The following is a 21,748-nucleotide window of genomic DNA, read 5'->3' on the forward strand; positions in this document are numbered from 1 at the left end:
TCGATGAAAATCAGTGTCATAACAAAACAGTTTGAAGCCCGCAAGACCTACAAAACGAAGTCACACATCAAATCTGGAAATGAGAAGACGCCTACATACATGATTTGGAGAATGACCGGAGGCCGTCATTGAAAGAGTTCACAGAATCCGACGATGCACTATCATTCTGGAAACAAGAATATAAAGAATAGATGAAACATACCAAGCAAAACTTTAACTATAAAGTGAGAGGGGAGATCATCGCTTCTCATCCTCAAAATCTCTGCCAGTTCAAGGAAATCCCCTCCGCCGTATGTAGAGCCAACCTGCTTGTTCAAACAGTATGTATATAAGTAACAGTGAAGAAAAATCCCTGGGCCATAACCTGCAAGAGATCCGCTATTCCGAGCCAGAAACTGCTTCGCGTTTGTAATGGAATTGAAGGTTCCTCTCCACGACTCAGCACAAAAATTGAAGGTCCCAATCCCATCACACGCCGCAAAGATAATCTCGTTTGCATAGGTGCCTACACAGACTTCAGGCTGAAGAGAAGAAGAGAAGAAGAGCGGAAGCTACAATGGACAAAGATGACTCCAAAGGATAGTCGTATATAATATCAAGGATATATATACATGATGAAGAGACACGCCTCTAGCTTACACTTGGATCAATGAAGTGGCACTCCTGCCACCTAAGAGAGTGTATACCTCAACATAGGCACCTGTCGATTTCATGTTCATGCTGACGTCCACAGAGCATCCAGAGCTTCTGCAATCTCCATTCTTCACTACAAATGATCTTATCACCACACATGATACAGAATAGGCCTTTGCAGAGCTTTAGAGTACTAGTGTAAGCAACCAAAGAGAACGACTTGAGAGACGATCCATGGGGTTCAAATATAGAGGGAAAGGGCCCATGAACAAGAGTGCACCCCCTTTTCCAATCGGTTAAGGGTCTTGGGATAGTTGGGGTTAAGCGTCATTGGGTTTGAATAGTACTGGGCTGGGTGACCTCCCGGGAAGTTCAAATTCAAAAGCTTACATTTGGTATCAGAGCGGTCTCGGGTCCGACTCTGTTGGTTGGCTAAGGGAATCGCACCACATGTTGATTGACATCTGGCTGGTCCAGTTTGCTCCCGCTGGGCTCGACCCGAGGGGTAGGGTGTCAAGAGAGCGGGGCTCTCGGGAGAGCTGTGGCTCTCAGCTTCCGTTCACGAGGGCGTGAACTTGCAGGGAAGCGTGGTGGATTATAAGCAACCAAAGGGAACGACTTGAGAGACGATCCATAAAGGTTCAAATATAGAGGGAAAGGGCCCATGAACAAGAGTGCACCCCCTTTTCCAATCGGTTAAGGGTCTTGGGATAGTTGGGGTTAAACGTCCTTGGGTTTGAATAGTACTGGGCTGGGTGACCTCCCGGGAAGTTCAAATTCAAGAGCTTACAACTAGGTTCCATTGGGTTTGAATAGTACTGGGCTGGGTGACCTCCCGGGAAGTTCAAATTCAAGAGCTTACAACTAGGTTCCAGGTCGCTTACAAGGCCCTAGCCATTCCATCAGCTGATCTTCCAGAGGTAAGAAACAACGTGGGTTCCCGGCCTCCGGTTCCAAGTCGCTTACAAGGCCCTAGCCATTCCATCGGCTGATCTTCCAGAGGTAAGAAACAACGTGGGTTCCCGGCCTCCGTCAACTTTCTCAAAATGTAACCTTGCCGCTGACACGTTCTCCTGTTGCTGAAAGAACGAAACTTCACTTGCGGGGCCGTCTGGCAACGAAGCTTCACCTTCGAGAGGGTTAAGGACAAGCTTGTCACCCTCCACCTTCACGAGTCCAATCGGGTCCAGCATGCAGGAGTCGATGCCTATCAAGTAGACAGGCCTGGGAGGGAAGCCATTGCTCAAGTTCTCGATTGCTAGCTAGTTCCCGTAGGAGCAAAGCTGAGGCAGGGTCTTGGAATGCCACTCGGCCACAGAATTTGTGTTGAGATCCAAAATCGTATTCTATCCGCTCCAATCAACATGAAAACTTTGTTTGCAAGTTGTTTTTCATCTGCACCCCGGCAAGTCCTCCCTGAACTGCACCAAGTGCTTTCGAGAGATGGTTTGCACAGCGTAGTCTCGCTCCACGGAATCAAGGCGATATACCGCAGAAGAATCCGCAGGGGCCCTCTCATCGTTTGGGATAAACCTTACCACCCATTGACCTCAAGCGCGATATTCCACCGATGGAACGTAGCGAATTAGTTCCAAGGATATTCCCTCCTTGATTTAACATTTCAAACACTAAGAGTTCTCGTCCATCGATCACAATGGCTCGCTTTTAAGGATTTCTTCCTAGAACACAATTCGAGTGAAATTCCATAGCAAGAGAGCGTCGGCGAATGGAGTTCAACTCTCTTTAGATCAAACGCTATTGTCTACCTTCATTATCATCGTCATCTTTTTTTCTCTCTTGCTCGCCTTCTTCCAACGGCAATAGAAGCTTGTTCTCTAACACATCACCGATGTTCTTCCAGCCTCGATCTCTCATCTTCCTCATCAACTTGGCCACCTCGTGCTGCTGTCCAGTCTTCACGTAGAGATTATACAGCAAAACATACGGCGTGGAGCTCGCGGGATCCAACTCCACGAGCTTCTCGCCGACTTTAGCAGCAAACTCGACGTTCTTGTGAAGAATGCAAGCGCTCAAGAGCGCTGTCCACACCACTTGATCCGGCTCAAAAGGCATCGTCTCCACGAGCTCCTCGGCCTCTCGCAATCGCCCAGCCCGCCCAAGAACGTCGATCATGGAGCAAAAGTGGTGGATCCGCGGCTCTATCCCGTGATCGTCACGCATCGATGCGAAGAACTTCTTGGCTTCCTCGACTCTTCCAAAGTGGCTGCATGCTCCAAACAACCGGAGAAAGGTCTGCTCGTTTGGATCAACGCCCTCGAGATCCATGATCTGGAGAGCATCGTTCCGGAGGCCGACCACGACCGAGCACGACACCGAGTCCTTCTCGGGCATGGAATCGAAGAGCTCGGTGGCCTTGTCTTCACAACCCGCTCGGACGTAAGCAGCGGTCATGGCTGTCCACGACACAACGTTGGCTTTGCTCGAGAGGGAGAGATCGTCAAAGACTGTCTTGGCGGATTCGAGGCGCCCGGCGGTGGCGTAAGCTCCGATCATCGCATTGGCAGTGGCGGTGTGCTGCTCGGGCACGATCTGGAACACCGCCCTCGCCTCTTCCAATCGCCCATTGTTCGCAAATGCCGACACGAGGATGCTCCATGCAAGAGTCTCTCGCTGTGGCATCGCGCGGAAGATTTTCATAGCCTCGTCAAGATGGCCGTTCTGGGTATGAGCCGCGATGAGAGTCGTCCACGCCCGAGCGTCACGCTTTGGCATTTGATCGAATGTGGCCTTGGATTTCTCCAGGAGATTGCTCTGCGCGTAGGCGAGGACGATCGCAGTCCAGGAAACGATGTCCCTGCCCGGCATTTTCTCGAAGATCTGGAGCGTTTCCTCCAAACATCCTTCCTGGGCATACGCCGACAGCAAGATCGTCCACGAAAACACATCCCTGACCGCGATCTGGCCAAAAACCTCGCTTGATTTCTCCAGAAAACCATTCTGGGCATAGCCCTGGAGCATCGAGTTCCAGGAGATCACGTCCCGCCACGGCATCCGCGCGAAGAAGAACTCCGCCTCGTTTAAATCCCCGCGCGCGGCAAAGGCGGCAAGCACATTGGTCCACGTGGCGACATCCGGCTGCGCCATGGTGGCAAACAGCGTTTTGGCTTTCTCCGGGAAGCCATTGACGCCATACCCCTGGATCATCGAGTTCCAGGCGTGGGAATCCCACTGCGGCATCGAATTGAAGAGCTTCTCGGCCTCTCCCAGCTGTCCAGCGATCGCGTACGCCGGGAGGAGCGCATTCCAGGAAACGAGATTCCTCGACGGCATCCGATCGAACAAGCTGCGCGATTCGTCGATCCGGCCCTCTTGCGCGAGGCCCTGCAGCGCCGCGGTCCAGGTGACCACATCGCGCTGTGGGATTCGATCGAAGAGCGCGATCGCGTCGGCGGCATGGCCATGGAGGGCCAGCGCCGCCACGATCGCGTTGTGGGCAACGAGGTCGCGGGTGGGCATTCGATCGAAGATGGCGATCGACTCCCGCAGCGATCCGGCCTGCGAGAAGCCGGCGATGAGCGCCGTCCAGGAGACGATGCTCCTCTCAGGCATCGAATCAAAGAGCTTTTTCAAGCTTTCCAAATGCCGCTCGCGGGCAAATGCTGAGGCTATGGCGTTCCAGGCCACAACATTCCTCGCGGGCATGGAATCGAATAAGCAGTACGCCTGCTGTGTCGATCCCACCTGTGCGTATGACGAGACGATCGCCGTCCAAGAGACGAGATCTCTCCTGGGCATAGAATCGAAGAGACTCTTGGCGTACTCCAGATGCCCATGAAGGGCATATGCCTGGAGCAAGATGTTCCAGGAGAAGCAATTGGGCGATTGAATCGCATCGAAAGCCGATCGGGCCTCGAGGAGCTTGCCGCATTTCGCGTACATGTCGATGAGGAGATTGGAGAGGATTGTGGGAGGCGGGCGGCGGTGATTGGCGATGCTGTGGTGGACGCGGCGGCCAGCGGAGATGTCCCTGGCGGCGGTGCACGACCGGAGGAGCCGTCCCAAGCGCTTGACGCGCTCCTCGTCCTCCTCCTCGCCTTGCTCGTCATGGTGCTGGTCATCGATTGCGATTGACGATGTAGTAAACGATCGAGCGATCCAGAGAAGAGGGCGATGAACGAACGATCTCGCAATCCAGAGGAAAGGCCGATGATCAAACGATCTGGCGATCCAGAGAAGAGGGCGATGACCATTCCATTTCTTTGACAAAAGTGACATCCCCACATTGTTCTTAAACCATTTAAAACGAAGTTAAGTTTAGGGTTTATGGTCTATGAGATTATTCCATAGTACATTCTCTCAAGTTGAGAATATTCTACAGTATATGCTTTAAGTTATTCCATGATCTCTTTGCTTGTAAATGTTCTCCATGAGTACGTAGGCATAGCTCGATCCATCTCTCGTCTCTTCCACTCCCAGCAGCGCCTCGAATGCCACTCGCCCAATCTCCAAGTTCTTCCACTTCTCACACCCCGCGAGAAGGATCGTCCATCCCACCGCAGTCGGCTTGAAAGGCATCGATCTGAGGAGCTCCACCGCGGCCTGGAGCTCATTCGCGCGGCACAGCAGATCCACCACGCAAATGTAGTGCTCCACGCACGGCTGGATCCCAAACTTTTGCTCCATCGTGTCGAAGAGCTTCCTCCCGGCTTGGATCCGGCCAGAGTGGCTGCAAGAGCTCAGCACACACTGCAAGGTGGTGGCGTCTGGATCCACGCCTTCGCCCAGCATCCTCTCGAAGAGCTCCAAGGCTCGATCGCTCTCGCCACTGCGGCTCAATCCAGCGAGCAGCGCGGTCCAAGTTGCTTTCCCGCTCCGGGACGATGGGAGCGAGTCGAAAACTTGCTGGGCTTTCGCCACCTCGCCGTATCTTCCATAGACATCGATGATCGAGGTGGCGAGCGGAGAATCGAAGTGGACGAGCGCTCCATACCTGTTGATCTCGGCGTGAACTGCTAGAGTTGCGTCCAGGCTCTGGCAAGCTTTGAGAGCGGCGACGAAAGTCGGGCTCTCGGGAACCAGGCCTTCGTCTCTCATGAGCTCCAAGCAGTGGAGTGCCGAGGCCTCTTCCCCGCTTGAGGCGTAGCCGAGCACCAAAACTGTCCACGAGAAGACGTTCCGGTTGAGCAAGCCATCGAAGACTCTGCGAGCGTCCACCATGCTTCCACAGCTCGCGTACATGCTCACGAGCGTACTGGCAACGAAGCTGTCCAATTGAAATCCCCGCCTCGACACCTCCGAGTGGAGAGCCATGCCTCTCTCCAGCGAGGAAAGCTTGACAACTCCTCCTGTTTCTAGCGTCTGGCCTTCCTCTTCACTCGCCAAGCTCGAGCAGGCCTTGAGAACCGTGGAGTAAGTCCGAGTGTTTGGAGCAGCGGAGCTTTTGAGCCGTCGCATGGAATCGAAGACTCGGACGGCCATCTCGGGCTCTCCATTCTCCACGTACGCATGGAGCATTGCGTTCCAGAGCACGACGTCGTCGAGAAAGAGCACGAAACTCTTGTCGAAAACCATCCGAGCGTCGAGCAAACTTCCACAGTTGGAGTACATATCCACCAGCGAGCTCGCTACAAACTTGTTGGCCTCGTTGCATCCGAGCTCCACAGCCTGCGAGTGAATCGCCATCCCTCTCTCCAAACACCTCAGCTTCACGGCCTTTCCGCCAATCTCCTCGAAAGCCTCCTCCTTGGAAGCAATGCCCGAGCACGCCTTGAGAGCCGCCACGAAAACTCTAGCGTCGGGCGAGCACGAGCTTTCCATCTTCATGCGATCGAAGCACAGCAAAGCCAGCCCCGCCTCGTCGTTCTCGACGTGTCCCAGCATCAGCACTGTCCAGGAGACGCAGCTATGGATCGCCATCCTATCGAAAACTCTGCGAGCTTCCACCGTGGAGCCGAGCTTGGCAAGCATCTCCATCACCGCATTCGCGACTTTGATGTCCGAGTCGATGAATCCCTTTGCCGCTGCTCCGGAGTAGACCCTCATCCCAGTTTCCATCCACCAGCCTGCATCTTGCTTGGGGGAGCTTTCGGCGAGACGCGAGCAAGCCTTGGCAGCAGCAAGATAGATTCCTTCCATGCCTGTGAGAGGTTCTAGACCCGGACTAACATATCCCAGCATCCACGGATCCACACCACGCAGCAATGCTCCGGGCATGGAATGCAAAGCGCTGTGAGCTTCTACCATGTTGCCACATCGAGCACAAATGCGGATTAAGGCGCTGGGCACGGCAATGCTGGAAATCCCCGTGGTAGCGTGGATCCTCCTCCCGGTTTCTACATCCCTGGTGCTGCGACACACCTGGAGCGTTGCGGCATGGAAGGATTGCTGGAGGAGCCGCCATGGATTTGGAAATGTACCTGGATGCAAGAGCCTCGCAGCCACGACCTTAAACCCTAAACGCTTTAATTCCAAATAAAAGTTTATACTCGTCCATGAAATATTTCCCTGGTTCGTGTCACTTTCCCTTCCTGCATGACCTAGCCACGTACAGTAGCTTAAATAATTTTCACATCAAGGGAGTTCAAGGTAATATGGCTATGGAGAAGAAATGTGTAAACGACAACACCAATGTCACAACAAACAACACTTATATTAATAAGGTGACTTCTTATAATCTGTTAATAATTGTTTTCTTTAGCATGAGCTAGTTAAAGGGTTGTGCAACACTTCTTACAGAACTTGACACCATTCTCAAGTTTGCTTATAAAAGATATTCACTTATGAATTATATATTTCCTAATAGTCATTACATATGGGTGGTATTATATGTCATAATTTCGAGAATTTTCCCTATGTTTGGAGGATGTTGCATTGCTTTGGTTGTGAATTTTGTGACACTATTAAATGCTATTATTCAATTAGTGTTTGATGGTCTTCATACACTATTAAATACCACTATTTGATGGACTTAGTGAGGCTTATGCGAGATATTCTAATAAAGTTGTTGACAAAGTGTTGAAGCTATACAACTTTTTGGGGGAGTTCATTATACATTTTGGTATTTATATCAAGAACTTGCTAATGCATGTGGATTCTAAAATATCTAAACCACTCAAGTTGGGATTGTTTTATATGTGTATGGTCTTATTAAAACTTTTATTTGTGCACATCAACCTTCTACAGTTGATGATTGAATTGTTGTTATACACAGTTTAAAGAGAAGTTTTAGTAATCTTTTACACATATGTTAAAAAAACTAAACTAAGAAAACTAAGAGGAAATTTGCAAAGAAGCATTTTGTTATTTTAAGTTGTAATGATATATCCTCTTTAGCTGTGAATAATAATTATATTATTTTCCCCTTAGTTGTGGATAATAAGAGGTGTTCTATAATTTCTTCTCCACTCTCTTTTACAACTTGTAGTATGGAGTTAATGGCAGATGAAATATTTATATTTATTTTCTTGAGAATATTGTTTGCATTTTTATTCTACATAATATTATAATAGATATAATCACATTTTAATTACTATATATAGTAATAAATTGTGAGGCATGTTATGAATGCAAACAATTTATGATAATAATTTATGTTATCTACTCTTTTTTAAGTGTTTTAAATTGAATCCACAATTGATTAAGAAGTTAATCCATTTGTCGTTTGAGAAAACGTTAATGGGATATAAATAATGTTGCTATTATTGATGACTAAAATACAAAAAGTAATTGCTTGATCCTCCAACCACAAAGCCCAATCCTCTTTATTATTGTGGTGGTGGCAAGGAGAAGCAATCTTGAGTTGAGACTATCTTTTTGGTTGGTAAAGTAATTATAACTTGGGGTGCAAATTTGTATCTATCATTAAATATTGCTCAACTGCTCATGGATGTGGCTATAATGATTGATCATATAAAAAAAAAATATAATAGTTAACCTATAAATACTAAAAATTCAAAAATAAAGCTCAATTGAGATCAATAAAATCTCACATGGCAGCAAAGTTTCTTGCATGCACAAGTAAAAGATTACTCAAGCTATTTAGTTCTTGCTGACATAGTAGTCTAAAGTTGTAAATTGTTAGTTCATTACTTTGGAACAATTGATTAATAATTTATAACATTCTAAAAATAATGATTTAGAGAGAAAAGAAAAAGGAGAGATGGTGTGCCTAATATAGTTGATCAAAATATATGAAAAGGAACACAAAAGAAAGAGTTGGCATTGCTTTCGCGGTGACAATCAATAATATTTTAACTCACTAACTAACTAAATAAATTCTTATACTTTGTGGGGCATAAAAATGGAATTGCAAAAAATTACAATTTAAATTTTTAATACATCCACACTTCCACAAAAATGTTAATATTTTTTTATAGATAGTGACATTGATAAATGTGAAACCTAGGGTTTATGTTATAAGCTTCACACTACATAAATAACTTAAGAAGAGTGTAATGCATAAAATTTGGCAAGCTAAATGAAATTTATGGTGTGAATTATTAAAATTCCAATATTAAATAAAAAATAAATTACTTAAACTTCAATATTAAAGAAGATTTTTTTTGCATTATTGTTTCTTGGTCTTTTCTTTTGGCTGATAATTTACATGCAGTTCCTAGTGAGTGCATTACTGAATTTATCTACTGCAAATATAATATAGAAAAAAAAATTCATATGTGGTATCAATATGTAATTTTTTTTCATACATAGCAAATATTATTTTGGTGTTATATATGAAATGTTTTAACACTTTAAAACACATACTTATTTTTCCACTACCTATATATGGTAATGAATATACTATTATATATTTACACGTGTATAAATATATATATATATATATATATATATATATATATATATATATATATATATATATATATTATTGTTTTAAATTGCTTATAATATTATAATTCATACAATCAAGTTTTAATTGTAATTGAAATATGATTGTATGCATTATAATATTTGTATTAGGAATGTCATATATGAATCAAACCCATGCAACTAAAATTGCTAATAACATGCAAATATATCTAAGATTGCCAAATGTTATATTGTAATTGATTGGCAAAAAAATATAAAAATTGTCTCGAATATGTTAGCTAGCAATAAAATTGTGCATTCTAGCTCATCCAACACACTATATAACATCATAATTTCTATTAATCTATTGATAATTTCATTTATTGCCCATCTTCCCTAGATTAAACTTTTGATTTACTTTTGTAAGAAACCACAAAAAATGACTTAAGAGACAATTCATAAGGGTTTAAATATAAAAAGAAAAAGCCCATAAACAAAAATTCACCCTATTTTCCAATCGGTAAAGGGTGTTGGGATAGTCCTTGAGTTTAAATAATATTGAGTTAGGTGACTTCTTGAGAAATCTAAACTCAAGAGCATATATTTAGTGTCAAAAAAGATTTTAGGTCCAACTCTATTGGTTGACTTAGGGAATCATACTACATATTGAGATTAACATCTAATGAGTTTAATTTGCCTTTGGCTTAGTAGATCAATGTTAAAGTGCATGTAACCATTAAAAATATGAACACATGCTTAAATCTTGAATTTTAGCATAATTGGTAGTGGCAATAGTTAAAGCATTGAGGCTCATAGTTAACACTCTTTTTGGCATGATGTCTGGTTTATTTGATTAAGTTGATAAATAAATCATCTCTAAGAGGAAATAATTGACATGGCTATAAATATATGCTTTGAAAAAAAAATGGTGCTTAAAAGATTATTTTGTGAGTTACATATATGTTTAAACAATTTAAACACATGTTTTAAATTCATACCATTTAAAATTTGCAAAAAACTTCCAACTTGACTAAGCTGCCCAATGGAGGGACTTGCCCAAGTCCCCCCCTTGGGTGTCATAACCTGTGTACCTCTCATGAAATGCACATTATTGTCAATGAAAATCATTTGTTTTTCCTATATAGGTGTGATATATAGTGCGTATTTTATTGGCTATGTGGCAACATCCTCCACGTATCTTCTTCTTTATTTTAATCTTTATTTCTGTTGTCACAGTCAAAAGCAAAGGTTAGTAAAAAAGAACCCACCCAACAACAAGAATCGGTCAGCATCACTCCCAGTTATTCTTTCGTCTGGCCGGGTCCAGGGAAAGGGAGGCGTTGTTGGGTCGGTCCCTTCATTCGTTTTCTTGCAAGCCACTGATTTCTCGCGCACAGATCTTCCTTGCTTCCAAGTTTTTCTGGATCGATCGATAGATTCAAGCAAGCTTCTCTTTTCTTCTCCCGGTGGTCATCAATCAAGCTCTGTGGGGTGCTCTGGATTCCTTTTTAAAGAGGTATGTGCGATGCCCTCCCAATTGGGTTGAGCAGTGAGCATAGATTTCTCTCTCTCTCTCTCTCTCTCTCTCTCTCACACTGTTGATTGTTTAGTATTTCTTTTTGATGATTTCGTGGTATCAAACTTTGTGGCAGATTGTACTCCCATGGATCGAGGATCGGCTCTCGTCACATTCCTCCCACTTCTCCTCTCATTTGCCCTCTTTGGAGGGATTCAAGCATGCGACAACGGCCAATGTAAGGCAAGTTTTCCTCGATTTTCTCGCTACTTCCTGATCGATCGATATTGGGTGATGGTTTTTCTTTTCTTTGTCTCCACGAGCAGATTGCCGAGTCGTGCTCGCAAACTTCCGATTGTATGCCGGGACTTGCCTGCTCCAACCTGTGTACAAATGCGACTAGATGTTTAAGGACCCAGTCTTTCAATGTTCTTGGGCTGGTAAGCTTTTTCTTCTTTGTCTTTTCACGTGTTCTTCTTTGTTGATCAGTTCCATTCTCCTTTCTACAGAATAACTCAATGCCTTTCAACAAGTACTCGTGGCTGACTACACACAATTCCTTCTCGATAAAAGGATCGCCATCGCTCACGGGAACTCCCATTCTCACGTTTGACAATCAAGAAGATAGTGTCACGCAGCAGCTCCAGGTTGGTTTTTAGAGATCAAGCGCTAGTTTTGTATACCATCTTGTCTTGCTTTTGGTTTCTCTATCTCACGGATTTGATCTCTCGCCAGAACGGAGTACGGGGATTGATGCTCGACATGTACGACTTTATGAACGATATTTGGTTGTGCCATTCTTTTCAAGGCCAGTGCCAGAACTTCACTGCCTTTGTAAAGTCTCTCGCAAGCTTTTGTAGTCTTTGTTAGTCCTGGCTCTGATCGCTGTGCGTTTTTCTATGTAGCAACCAGCGATCAACACGCTCAGGGAAATCGAGACGTTCATGTCGCAAAACCCGTCGGAAGTTATTACCATCTTCATCGAGGACTACGTGAGGAGATCAAACGCTGTCTCCACGCTGTTCGCAAACGCCGGCTTGAGGAAGTACTGGTTTCCAGTGTCTCGGATGCCCAAGGATGGCTCCGACTGGCCTAGCGTCGCCGACATGGTGTCCAACAATCAGCGCTTGGTGGTTTTCACGTCCATCTCATCCAAGGAATCCAGCGAAGGCATTGCTTACCAGTGGCGATATGTGGTCGAGAACCAGTGTAAGCTCTCGTCTCCTTGCATGACCATCTTTCCTCGTTGCATTCTTCCTCTTTTTCTCTTCGATGTTCTTGAAAGATCCATTCCTTTTACTGTCAGATGCTTAAGTTCGAGCTTTAGTTCTTTAGAATCCTTCTTCTACTAAGTTTGAGCTGTAGGTCTTTAAATTCTGGCTCTAGTTCTTTAGAACAGTGAGCTCACTTCCTTACCTGTAGTATCTTCGTGTTCACTGTCTCATGGAAGCTGTAAAGTTTTCTAACGAGTTTCTTTCTCCTTTTCCTTGCATCACCATCTTCGGTCGTTGCATTCTTCCTCTTTTGCTCTTGTCTCGGCTCTAAGTTCTTCGTTAAAAGATCCATTCCTTCTGCTGTCCGCTTCAGTTTCAGCTCTACTTCTTTAGAATCCTTCTACTGTCTGCTTAAGTCTGAGCTCTACCACTTTAGAACTGTGAGCTCACTTCCTTCACTGTTTTTAAGTTTTCTAACGAGTTTACCTCGGTGGTGACCACCAAACAGACGGAGATGGTGGCTTACAGCCAGGACAATGCAGCAAGCGAGCAGAATCCACAGCTTTAGACAACAAGGGAGTCTCACTCTTCCTCGAGAATTACTTCCCCACAAATCCAGCGGACACTCAAGCCTGCCGTGACAACTCCCGGCCTCTATCTCAAGTTATAAGTGCCTGCCACAACGCTGCTGGAAATCGATGGGCGAATTTCCTGGCTGTGGATTTCTACAAGGTATGACCGTCTATCATTGCAATGCGCTTTCTTTCTCTCTTTCACCTTTATGTTTGTGACTCTAAAGTTGCTAGAGTTTTTTAGCTGTTTCCTTCTTTTTTTCTAATCGCTGCTGTGGATTTCCTCAGAGAAGTACTGGCGGAGGATCATTCCAAGCAGTAGACGTATTAAATGGGAACATTTTGTGTGGATGTGGTGATGTTCACGAGTGCCAGGTCAGTGTTTCATATCCATTTTCTTATTTCTTGCCTTTTGGTGTGCTTTCGTTGTTGCCTCACTGTTGTTACTTTGTTGTTGGCGTTCCCTCCTAGTTTTTTAGTTCTTTCTTTTCTTGTCTCTGCGTTTTCCATCATCTTCCAGGGTCCCGACGTATTACTTATAGTTTCCATCCAGATAGCTATGCTCTTTCTTTATCGTTGCTTTCCTTTTTTCATGATTAATCTTTGCGAGCTTTTTGCAGGCTGATCTCGCTCGAGGCGTTTGCAACACCACAAACACTCCGCAGGTGGCCCAAAACTCGGACGATGGAAGTCCAGACTCTCAGCAGCAGCAGCCATCGCAGCCCCGCTCGTTTCCTTCCACTTCTCCGCCACGAATCGCTCCTCCCATGATTGGTCTCCTCGTCCTTTTGCTGTGCAGCTGGAGTTTTCTCCACGACCAGCACTAGCTCCACCAAAAGTCTTTCTTGATTCATTCATTACGCAACAACGAACGTTTTGCGCCTTCGATTTCCATTGCTTCTTTCGCATTTTAACCTCTCGTTGTCAATATTTCTAATCCTCTCCACTACGGACGTGGTTTTCTTCGTTTTTGTTTTGTTCTTCCTCCATTTGGTTCTTATTTATGTACAAACAGAGACTTTGGATGTACAACATAGTCAAGAACATGCCATGCATGGCCTGGGCTTCTAAGTTTCGGTTGAGATCAAGCAACAAAATCCGAAACACACCAACACAAGATCAAGAAGAGCCGTAAGCAGTGCATCTTTTTTCTTCTTCCTTTGTCCTCACTTCCGCTGCTTCCACTTCCACATCCTTACAGCTCCAGCACAACATCTGTTACAAGCATAAACAGAAAAAGCAAAAATAAAAGAGAGAGAGAACCAAAAAAATATCAGCGAGAGGCCGGACGAACGAGAAGAAAAAAAAAAAGAGAGAGATGCGAGAAACTTACAATCGGAATCGGTCCGGATCCAATACTCTGGCTTGGCACATGTTTGCTGGTGGACTGGGTTTGGGTCCCCTGGAACAGAACACGCAGCACATCCGGTGCTCGGAGATGGTGACAGAGCAACCGAAGGTTTTACTCCTCCAGCTCCAACTCCTGCAAGCTCTTGCTTCTCGGCCTCCATGACCTCCACCTCGGCATCTCGCTCCTCCTCCTCCTCCTCGGTGTCTCCTTCTTCCACTTGCAAGCTCACGCAGGAGAAGAGAGACGGCGGCTTGGGTCTTCTCCTCGAGTTGCCGCTACTGCTGTGATTGCTACTGTGATGGCTATGGTGATTGTTATGGATGGCACGGGTTTCCAGGCTACTGTTCTTCTTGCTACTGTTCCGAGTGTCGCCAGTGATTTGCTGCTCGGGAAGTTTTTCTTCAGTCACAGGAGAAAGAAAAAAAAGCTTTTTTTTTCGTACCTTGTTCACGGGGCTGGAGTTTCCAAGGACGAGCTTCTTGAAGAGAGATAAGCTCTTGCTTTTCTTGCCGGGCTCGGGATGATCGTCTTGCGCAGGAGTGGTTTTGAAGCTGGGAGTGAGATGGGTGAGAGGATGGAGGAGTCGATCCAGCAGCTTAGATCTCTTGAGCAGCTTTGTTCCTCCAATGAGTGTGCTTGGATCTAGAGGAACGACTTTCTTGCTTCCATTGGCGCTTTGCTTGCGGAGAACTAGAGCTCCATTTTCTTCTTTCTCTTGGAGTTTTTCTTGCTCAACTTTGAGGCCATCTGGTTGGAATGACAGATTCGGCGTCACCTCGAAGAGCTCGATCTCTGGCTCCACGCCCGACACATCGTACAGTCCCAGCGTTCCAATCGCCAGCAATCCATACTCTTCGTGGTTGACAAAGATCTTGACGATCTCTCGCCGTTTTGACGATGGCTCGCTTGGATCCTGATCGAAGAACTGGTTGAGCTTGAGCAGCTTGGATTGCACGGCATGGACGGATTTCTTCAAGACTTGCTGCTGGTGCTGCCGCTGATTTTGCGGATTTTGGAGGCGAGGAAGAAGATCTACAAGAATTCAAACGAGAACTTTTTAGTTTTAAGTTGCCAAGGAACACAAAAAAAACTCTTCTTCTTCGATCTATCCTATGTCGGTGTCGGGGATTTCGAGCGAAACTCACCAGCTGCATTGGAGGCTGCCTGATCCTTGTTGGGCTTCCGGCTGATCCAATCAAACAACTAGAAATCCATCACTCCAAGCTCAGATCAGATCATCCAAGAAAGAAAAAACAACAAAAAGAATACCTTCATTTCCAAGGATAACAATTCCACAAGTGCTCGATTGATTGAAGTGACTGAAGAGCTTCCTTTCAGACCAAAGATCAAAGCTTTATATCACTTTGGAGCTCTCTTTCTCTTTCTCTCCCGGAAGGACCACTTTGTTCTTCGCGTGATAGATAGTGGCCAGATTGGGCGAGAGCGAGATATTAGTTCGCGAGTCCGGCTGGACGAGCAGCAAAGGAGAGAAAGAGATGTCTGTGAGTGGAAGGAAGATGGGAGTGGGAGAGAGATGCGAGAAAGATGGAGAAGGTATGGAAAAGATGGGACTTTAGAGATGAGCGAGCGAGCAGAGCAGTGTGTGGCGGACCAGCTCAAGACAGAGACCGGTTTTCGATGCTGGGACTTTTATAAATCCATGCTAGAAGTTACTACGCGGGTAGAAAGGAAATTCTTGGAAAAATCAAAGCTCACCATGGCTCGAGATTAACAAGATCACGCTTTCTTTTCTTCCATCTAGATCATTGCTTCCGTGGTTCTTTCGGTCGCCCAGGAAAGTTACTCGATACTTAAGGAGGGAATTGTTAGATCCGGTCCGCCAAAAGGGAGGATTGAAAGCACGACTGAAAGATGACGAGTGACCAACTTCACGACTGACACACGGGCTAGAACTTGTTCTTCGTCACATCTCTTTGGGCCCTTCCATTTCTCTTTCCTATTAGCTTAACTTCGAGATTTCTTGTCTTTCCTTTTTCTCAGTTTTCTCTCTACTTTCTACGATTTCGATCGATCGATCCCTCCTCGAAAAGACGAGGATTTTGTTCCAGCCTTAGTAAATGAAGACGAATCGCAAACAACGATGAACTTGACAGTTGTTTTGAAGATCCAGCTTTGATCGATAGATCTTTTTCCTCTCTTACCTTTTTTGACGTGATTTATTCGTGAGTCCTTCTCCACTAAAAAAAACCATTCTGGTTGGTTGGTGTCTCCATTTGACGTACTGCCACAAGGAATTTGATTCATCCTGCTCCCATTTTTCGAAAGAATTCGTCGGTGCTGAATCCAAAGCGAGGATGGCAAAGAAGAATTGACAAAAAAAAAAAAAATCTCAGGAAGATTGATCCGGTTTGAGGAGCTTTCCTTCCACGAGCATAAACTTGGGAGAATTTTGGATCTTCCACGCTTTCGTACGTACTTGGACGATCACTCTGGAACAATCGAGAGAAGCAATTAGTTTATCATGGATTCTCTTTGCCTTCAGAATTAAAAAGAGGCACCAACATGACCAGCCTTTCCACAAACTCCTTGTTTAATCTGCTCCCTCCGAACAGGTCTAAATTTTCTGGGAGATTGCTCGATCTATAAACAAAGCCGGCGATTCTAATCTTTTCGTTTCGAAATGGAATGAAAATCCTCGTACGCCTATGTAGCCCTGTTGTTGGTTTCCTGGATTGCCTTGCTGCCGATTTCTATCTCTTTCTCAAACTGTGTCGCGCTCTCGCCAGAAAACTCTTTCTGGGATTTGCGAGGTACTGCGACCGAGTGGATGCCAACCCGGTTTCACGTGGAGGAAACACTCGTTTTTGAGTTTTCATCTCCGGCCGAGGCCAACTTGCCCGATCGAGGAGTATAACTATACCGGGAGATACCGTACCCCAACTCCATGTGCTGGATATCTCTACGGTGGTGATCCGGTTACGTCACCCTTCCTTACGTAAGTTTGCGTTGTTTCCGAGATCCAGGCTCTTCATCTAAAGCTTTCAAGCCCAGACCTTCCATCCAAGAAACTATAGTTTACTCCGAGAATGGGCTAAAGTGGTGAAAATTCGGCCAGATTCTGTAGTTTTGGTGGATGACAAACCTACCAAGTCACAATCTCGATCCGGGCCGCAACGTGTCACCGTTCTTAATCTTTGTTCTTGCTGGACTCCTTAGCTTTTCAAACATACATTTCAAGATCCAGGAAACACTATGACTGATCCGCCAGTGTGGATGTAGATCTTCCTGGGAGAAGTAAGCTTTGCAGAGAGAAATCAACGAGCCATCGTCTCAAGGCGATTCCGGATCGCCAAAGTATTGGCCAGCAAACGATACAAAGTTCCATCCAACAAGGTGGGAGAGTTCAAGAGGTTCTTGACAGCTCTAGCGCCATACTCGGACTTGCTGTGGCTCCTGCACGCTGCGAGGAAGCACGTCCACTCCAACACATCGGGAACAAACGCCATGGTCTTGATAAGTTCCAGAGCTTCGTCGAGATACCCGGCCCGCCCAAGAAGATCGACCATGCAACAGTAGTGCTGCTTGGTGGGCTTAAGGTGGTAGTCCATTTGCATCGACACGAAGCTCCTCCAGCCAACGTAGAGCTTGCCTCCATGGCTGCAAGCGATGAGAAGCTCCAGGAAGCAAACCTCGTCCGCCATGTCCAGCAGTTTCATCGTTTCCGCCATGATCAAGGCTTTCTGGGTGTGCCCGTTTCGCGAATACGCAGCTAGCATTGGTGTCCATGAGACGAGGCTCTTGTCCGGGATTTGATCAAAGAGTTCCTTCGCTTTCCAGATATGCCCGTTCCGTGTGTACAGTGCGAGCATAATGTTCCAGGTTCCAGTGTCTTGCGCGGGCATCGAATAAAAAATACACTGTGATTGCTCAAAGTGATTGTGCATTGCGTTCACTGTGAGAATCGCATTCCAGGAAACAAGATCTCGCTCGGGCATATGATCAAAGACTTGAGTCGCTTCTTCTAGATACCCGTTGTGGGCATATACAGTGAGCATAGACGTCCATGTCACCAGGTTCTTTTCCGGCATTTTCAGAAACGTTTGCCGGGCGTCCTCTAGCAGGCCATTGTCCGCGTAAGCTGCCAGCATTGCTGTCCACGTTACTAGGCTATGCTGACTCATCGCGCCAAACATTGTCTTTGCCGACTGGATATGCCCGTTTCGGGCATATGCCAGGACCATTGTAGTCCAGGTCACCAGCGTCCGCTCCGGCATTTGAGAGAATATTCTCTCGCCATCTTTGAGAAACCCGTTGTCGGCGCATGCCAACAACATTGCATTCCACGAGATCTGGTTTCTCTGAGGCATGTTTTCAAATATCAGCTTCGCAGATTCAAAATAACCAGGATTCTGGGCATAAGTTGAGAGCAATGCGTTCCACGACACGAGGTTTTGCTCCGGCATGGCGTCAAATGTTTCTTTCGATTGATTTACATCACTGTAAACAGAATAGGCAGTGATCATGCTTGTCCACGAAACTAAGTTACGTTCCGGTAGATAATCGAACATCTCTTTCGCTTGCTGCAAATGCCCAGACGAGGCATACACAGAAATCATGGCATTGTATGAGACGAGGTTTCTCTCGGGCATTTCATCAAACATCGACTTGGTTTCATCAACAAAATCGTTCTCCGAGTAGACAGATAGCATCAAAGTCCACGTAAAAACATTCCTTTCGGGCATCTCGTCAAAAAGATGCTTGGCCTGGATAACATACCCGTTCCTGGCATATGCTGCTACCATGGCCGTCCAGCACACCAAATCCCTTTGAGGAATCTCATCAAACAGCATCTGTGCAAGATCAAGCTTTTTATTCTCGGAATATGCGACCAACACCGCCGTCCAGCAAGGAAGATTAGCTTGGGGCATCTCATGGAGCAAAGCCTCGGCCTGAAGAATATACCCGTGTTGGGCATATCCAGTCAGCATGGCCGTCCAGGTCACCATGTCCCTCGCGGGCATCGTCTCAAACACATCCCTGGCATCTTCCAAGCGCCCGTTCCTGGAATATGCCGTGAGCATGAGATTCCATGAGAAGGCATTCTTGGCGTCGATGGCATCGAATATTCGCCGGGCGGCATCCACGGCGCCACACCGACCGTACATCTCGATGAGCTTGTTCTGCATGAAGAGGTCGTGAGGGAAGTGGATCCGTACGGTAGTGGCCATCTCTTGGGACTGTGGGAGCGTATGGCACGCATTGAGACGCTCCAAGCAGGCATGCCTGTCCATACACTGGCATTGTATTTTAGGTTTAGGGCTTTTGAGTTCTTCGTGTCATGGCGGATTTCCTCACCTCAACGCATCGCGATCGGTGGATCTTCACAGTGCAGGACCTGGTAAGCGAGTGTTCCCGTGGATCTTCGAGCGAAATCTCTCTTGTTTAGGTGGAGAAAGCGTCCGCGGCCAATGCAAGAGCTGTCCAAGCGCTCCAGCAAGTAAGATTCTTTCAGTAACTCCTGCTTATGAGTGAGATTTCGTTCCAGCACGGTGCTACTCGCGTTGAAATCCAACCGGATGGATCATTGGCGTATCCTGGATCAGAGAATGGCGAGTTTATCTTCACTCCTCTTAGATTTTAGAAACGCTTGCTTCTTTTCAGGCGCTCCAAGTAAACTTCCCGAGCCTTTGAAGATTGAGGAAGAGCTGTTCATTCGAAGGTACTACGAGCACAAAATACAGCAAGTTTGCGGAGCTTTCTCCTTTCCAAATAAAATCCAGGTTCGTCTAGCAGTACTTCTGGTTTGATACAAAACCTACGTGTTTGTGTCCAGGCCACTGCTGTGCTCTATTTCAAGCGCTTTTACCTCTCTTGGTCTGTGATGGAGCACGATCCAAAGCATATAATGTAAGACCACCTTGCTGGTGTGAAAATGCTGCTTATACTTCGTTTATTTTCCAGGCTCACATGCATTTACATATCGTGTAAAGTGGAAGAGTTTCACGTCTCAGCCGAGGAGCTTGGTAAGGGAATCCAACAAGATCACCAAGTCATCCTAAAAAACGAATTAACGCTGTTACAGGTTCTTCAGACCGCATCATTCACGGCAGCTAATTCCTTGTTTTAACTTCAGGGTCTCAATTTCGACTTGATTGTATATGCTCCCTATCGATCCTTGGACGGCTTTGTTTTGGACATTCAGGCAAGCACGAAGATCCAATTATTGTTCGTTCCGTTCTTAAAGGCTAAGCTCGCAGAAATGGGCGGACGCTGCGAAGGATGAGAATGTCTCTCAGAAAATACTGGTACCTGCTGGATTATTTTCCCTTGTCATTTCTGACTTCGACTTATTATGTAGGACCTCCAAAGTGAAGCGATTCGAAAGGTGGACACAATGCTTCTGACGGACTGCCCGCTCCTCTTTCCTCCTGGACAGGTACTTGCGAAGCATCTTTAATGAAGTGCCATCTCATTTGTTGTTTTCTCTGTGAAGCTAGCTTTGGCAGCTCTGCGAAGCGCAAATGTTCAGGAAAGAGCAATAGACATGGAAAAGTAAGACTTTTAGTTTAAGGTGTTTTTATGCTTGAGGCCTTTGTCTCAGGTACCTGCGAGGGGTATGCGAACGGCAACAGCAGAAACACTCGTACTCGGAGCTCGTCGGAATGCTTAACCAAATAGCTGCACTGGTACGCCTTTCTCAAATTCTTTTGGGAGATTTCATTATAAGCATGTAGGTTGATGCTTCAAGGACACCTATCGAAGAGGAAGTAAGACGCATCGACAGGAAGCTAAAGTTTTGTAGAAATCCAGGACTACAAGACGAGTAAGTCTTTCTCCCCTCGTCTTTTATGCATTCTCTCTAATTTCTCCACCTGGCTCAGGAGTAAGAAACGGGACCGCAAGGGTAAGCACAAATCCAAGCGAACTCCTCAGCAAGAGACAATCTCGCCAATGTAAGCCAAGCTTTCGTTCATGTAGTCACCAAGTTACAAAACAACAGGGTCATGGGTGATACTGCCAGGGCTTGAGCTCAATCAACTTAGACAATTTTCTAGCGTCAGGTAAACAAAACCAGCCCTTTGGCAAAGTTCTCGATCGATGGTTTTTTGTCAAGTTACAGGAGTAGCACCGATGAATCTCAATCAATACATGTACAATCCAAACACCGCGGCGATCCCAAACATGTTATCGTTTTGGAAGGTATCCCTCGTGTAGTCATCCGTATCTTTGTCCCAGAAACATCTGGCCGCCATTTGCAGTCCCTGGCCTCGCGTCTCGCCAATGACTGCTTGTACCACGATCTTATATCTCTCGAAGTGAAACTCTGGAAGAACACCACATTCTGGTGGATCAAAGGCGCAAGTATGATCTTGGACCTTACCTTTGCAGCGATTCTTGACTTCGTCGGCAATCTCGCGAACCAAGTATGGAGCTTGCTCTCCATCGTACTGGACTCCTGTGAGCTTCTCCCGCAACACTTCGGTGATCACCTCTTTCACTTTGCCAGGAAGAAAGGATTTCTTTGGTATGTAAGGCAGCTTGCTTTGCACTACCACCTAAAAGAAGAAGAAATGTGGAGTTTGTGGAGGGCAAGGAATTTGAGCTTCCATACCCGAGTGTGTTTATCCTCTCCTTCGTGGAGCACCGCAAGCTTCTCAAGCACTTTCTCCATTCATTCCACTGTTAGGGTTAGGGCTGTTACAAGTAATCACGCCAGGTCACGCGCCACGTCAAG

The 21,748-nt window shown here is 46.0% G+C and overlaps 7 protein-coding genes across 7 annotated transcripts; 2 read left to right on the forward strand and 5 right to left on the reverse strand.

Annotated features, from left to right (window-relative positions):
• Window positions 1-1,595: 1,595 nt before the first annotated feature.
• Window positions 1,596-4,869, reverse strand: LOC9656489 (pentatricopeptide repeat-containing protein At1g09410, mitochondrial). The gene is made up of 4 exons (XM_002960712.2): window positions 3,706-4,869; window positions 2,400-3,603; window positions 2,035-2,182; window positions 1,596-1,857 (listed from the first exon to the last, which is right to left on the reverse strand). The coding sequence occupies exons 1-4, from the start codon at window positions 4,867-4,869 to the stop codon at window positions 1,596-1,598; spliced, it is 2,778 nt and encodes a 925-aa protein (XP_002960758.2).
• A 111-nt stretch (window positions 4,870-4,980) lies between these two features.
• LOC112346618 (putative pentatricopeptide repeat-containing protein At3g13770, mitochondrial) lies at window positions 4,981-6,837 on the reverse strand. Its single transcript, XM_024675988.1, has one exon. It carries the CDS (start codon window positions 6,835-6,837, stop codon window positions 4,981-4,983), a length of 1,857 nt encoding a protein of 618 aa, XP_024531756.1.
• Window positions 6,838-10,705: 3,868 nt separating this feature from the next.
• Window positions 10,706-13,595, forward strand: LOC9633282 (PI-PLC X domain-containing protein At5g67130). Its single transcript, XM_002960054.2, has 9 exons — window positions 10,706-10,915; window positions 11,052-11,158; window positions 11,242-11,355; window positions 11,425-11,562; window positions 11,651-11,749; window positions 11,821-12,124; window positions 12,638-12,861; window positions 12,990-13,076; window positions 13,322-13,595. The coding sequence occupies exons 2-9, from the start codon at window positions 11,063-11,065 to the stop codon at window positions 13,526-13,528; spliced, it is 1,269 nt and encodes a 422-aa protein (XP_002960100.2). The 5' UTR covers window positions 10,706-10,915; window positions 11,052-11,062; the 3' UTR covers window positions 13,529-13,595.
• Window positions 13,596-13,664: 69 nt separating this feature from the next.
• Window positions 13,665-15,738, reverse strand: LOC9633283. The gene is made up of 5 exons (XM_002960713.2): window positions 15,322-15,738; window positions 15,198-15,255; window positions 14,495-15,084; window positions 14,035-14,434; window positions 13,665-13,916 (listed from the first exon to the last, which is right to left on the reverse strand). The coding sequence occupies exons 1-5, from the start codon at window positions 15,325-15,327 to the stop codon at window positions 13,897-13,899; spliced, it is 1,074 nt and encodes a 357-aa protein (XP_002960759.1). The 5' UTR covers window positions 15,328-15,738; the 3' UTR covers window positions 13,665-13,896.
• A 1,589-nt stretch (window positions 15,739-17,327) lies between these two features.
• Window positions 17,328-19,304, reverse strand: LOC112346620 (pentatricopeptide repeat-containing protein At4g02750-like). Its single transcript, XM_024676005.1, has one exon. It carries the CDS (start codon window positions 19,302-19,304, stop codon window positions 17,328-17,330), a length of 1,977 nt encoding a protein of 658 aa, XP_024531773.1.
• Window positions 19,300-21,368, forward strand: LOC9656490 (cyclin-H1-1). Its single transcript, XM_024673930.1, has 15 exons — window positions 19,300-19,411; window positions 19,460-19,510; window positions 19,559-19,622; window positions 19,675-19,793; window positions 19,847-19,920; window positions 19,975-20,095; window positions 20,147-20,215; window positions 20,271-20,318; window positions 20,372-20,449; window positions 20,507-20,565; window positions 20,615-20,699; window positions 20,748-20,836; window positions 20,895-20,966; window positions 21,014-21,074; window positions 21,134-21,368. The coding sequence occupies exons 1-14, from the start codon at window positions 19,352-19,354 to the stop codon at window positions 21,039-21,041; spliced, it is 1,017 nt and encodes a 338-aa protein (XP_024529698.1). The 5' UTR covers window positions 19,300-19,351; the 3' UTR covers window positions 21,042-21,074; window positions 21,134-21,368.
• LOC9633284 (tctex1 domain-containing protein 2) lies at window positions 21,136-21,685 on the reverse strand. Its single transcript, XM_002960714.2, has 3 exons — window positions 21,626-21,685; window positions 21,395-21,569; window positions 21,136-21,337 (listed from the first exon to the last, which is right to left on the reverse strand). Exons 1-3 carry the CDS (start codon window positions 21,683-21,685, stop codon window positions 21,156-21,158), a joined length of 417 nt encoding a protein of 138 aa, XP_002960760.2. The 3' UTR covers window positions 21,136-21,155.
• Window positions 21,686-21,748: the final 63 nt, after the last annotated feature.

This window comes from Selaginella moellendorffii, unplaced genomic scaffold (assembly GCF_000143415.4).
Source record: "Selaginella moellendorffii unplaced genomic scaffold, v1.0 SELMOscaffold_0, whole genome shotgun sequence".
NCBI lineage: Eukaryota > Viridiplantae > Streptophyta > Lycopodiopsida > Selaginellales > Selaginellaceae > Selaginella > Selaginella moellendorffii.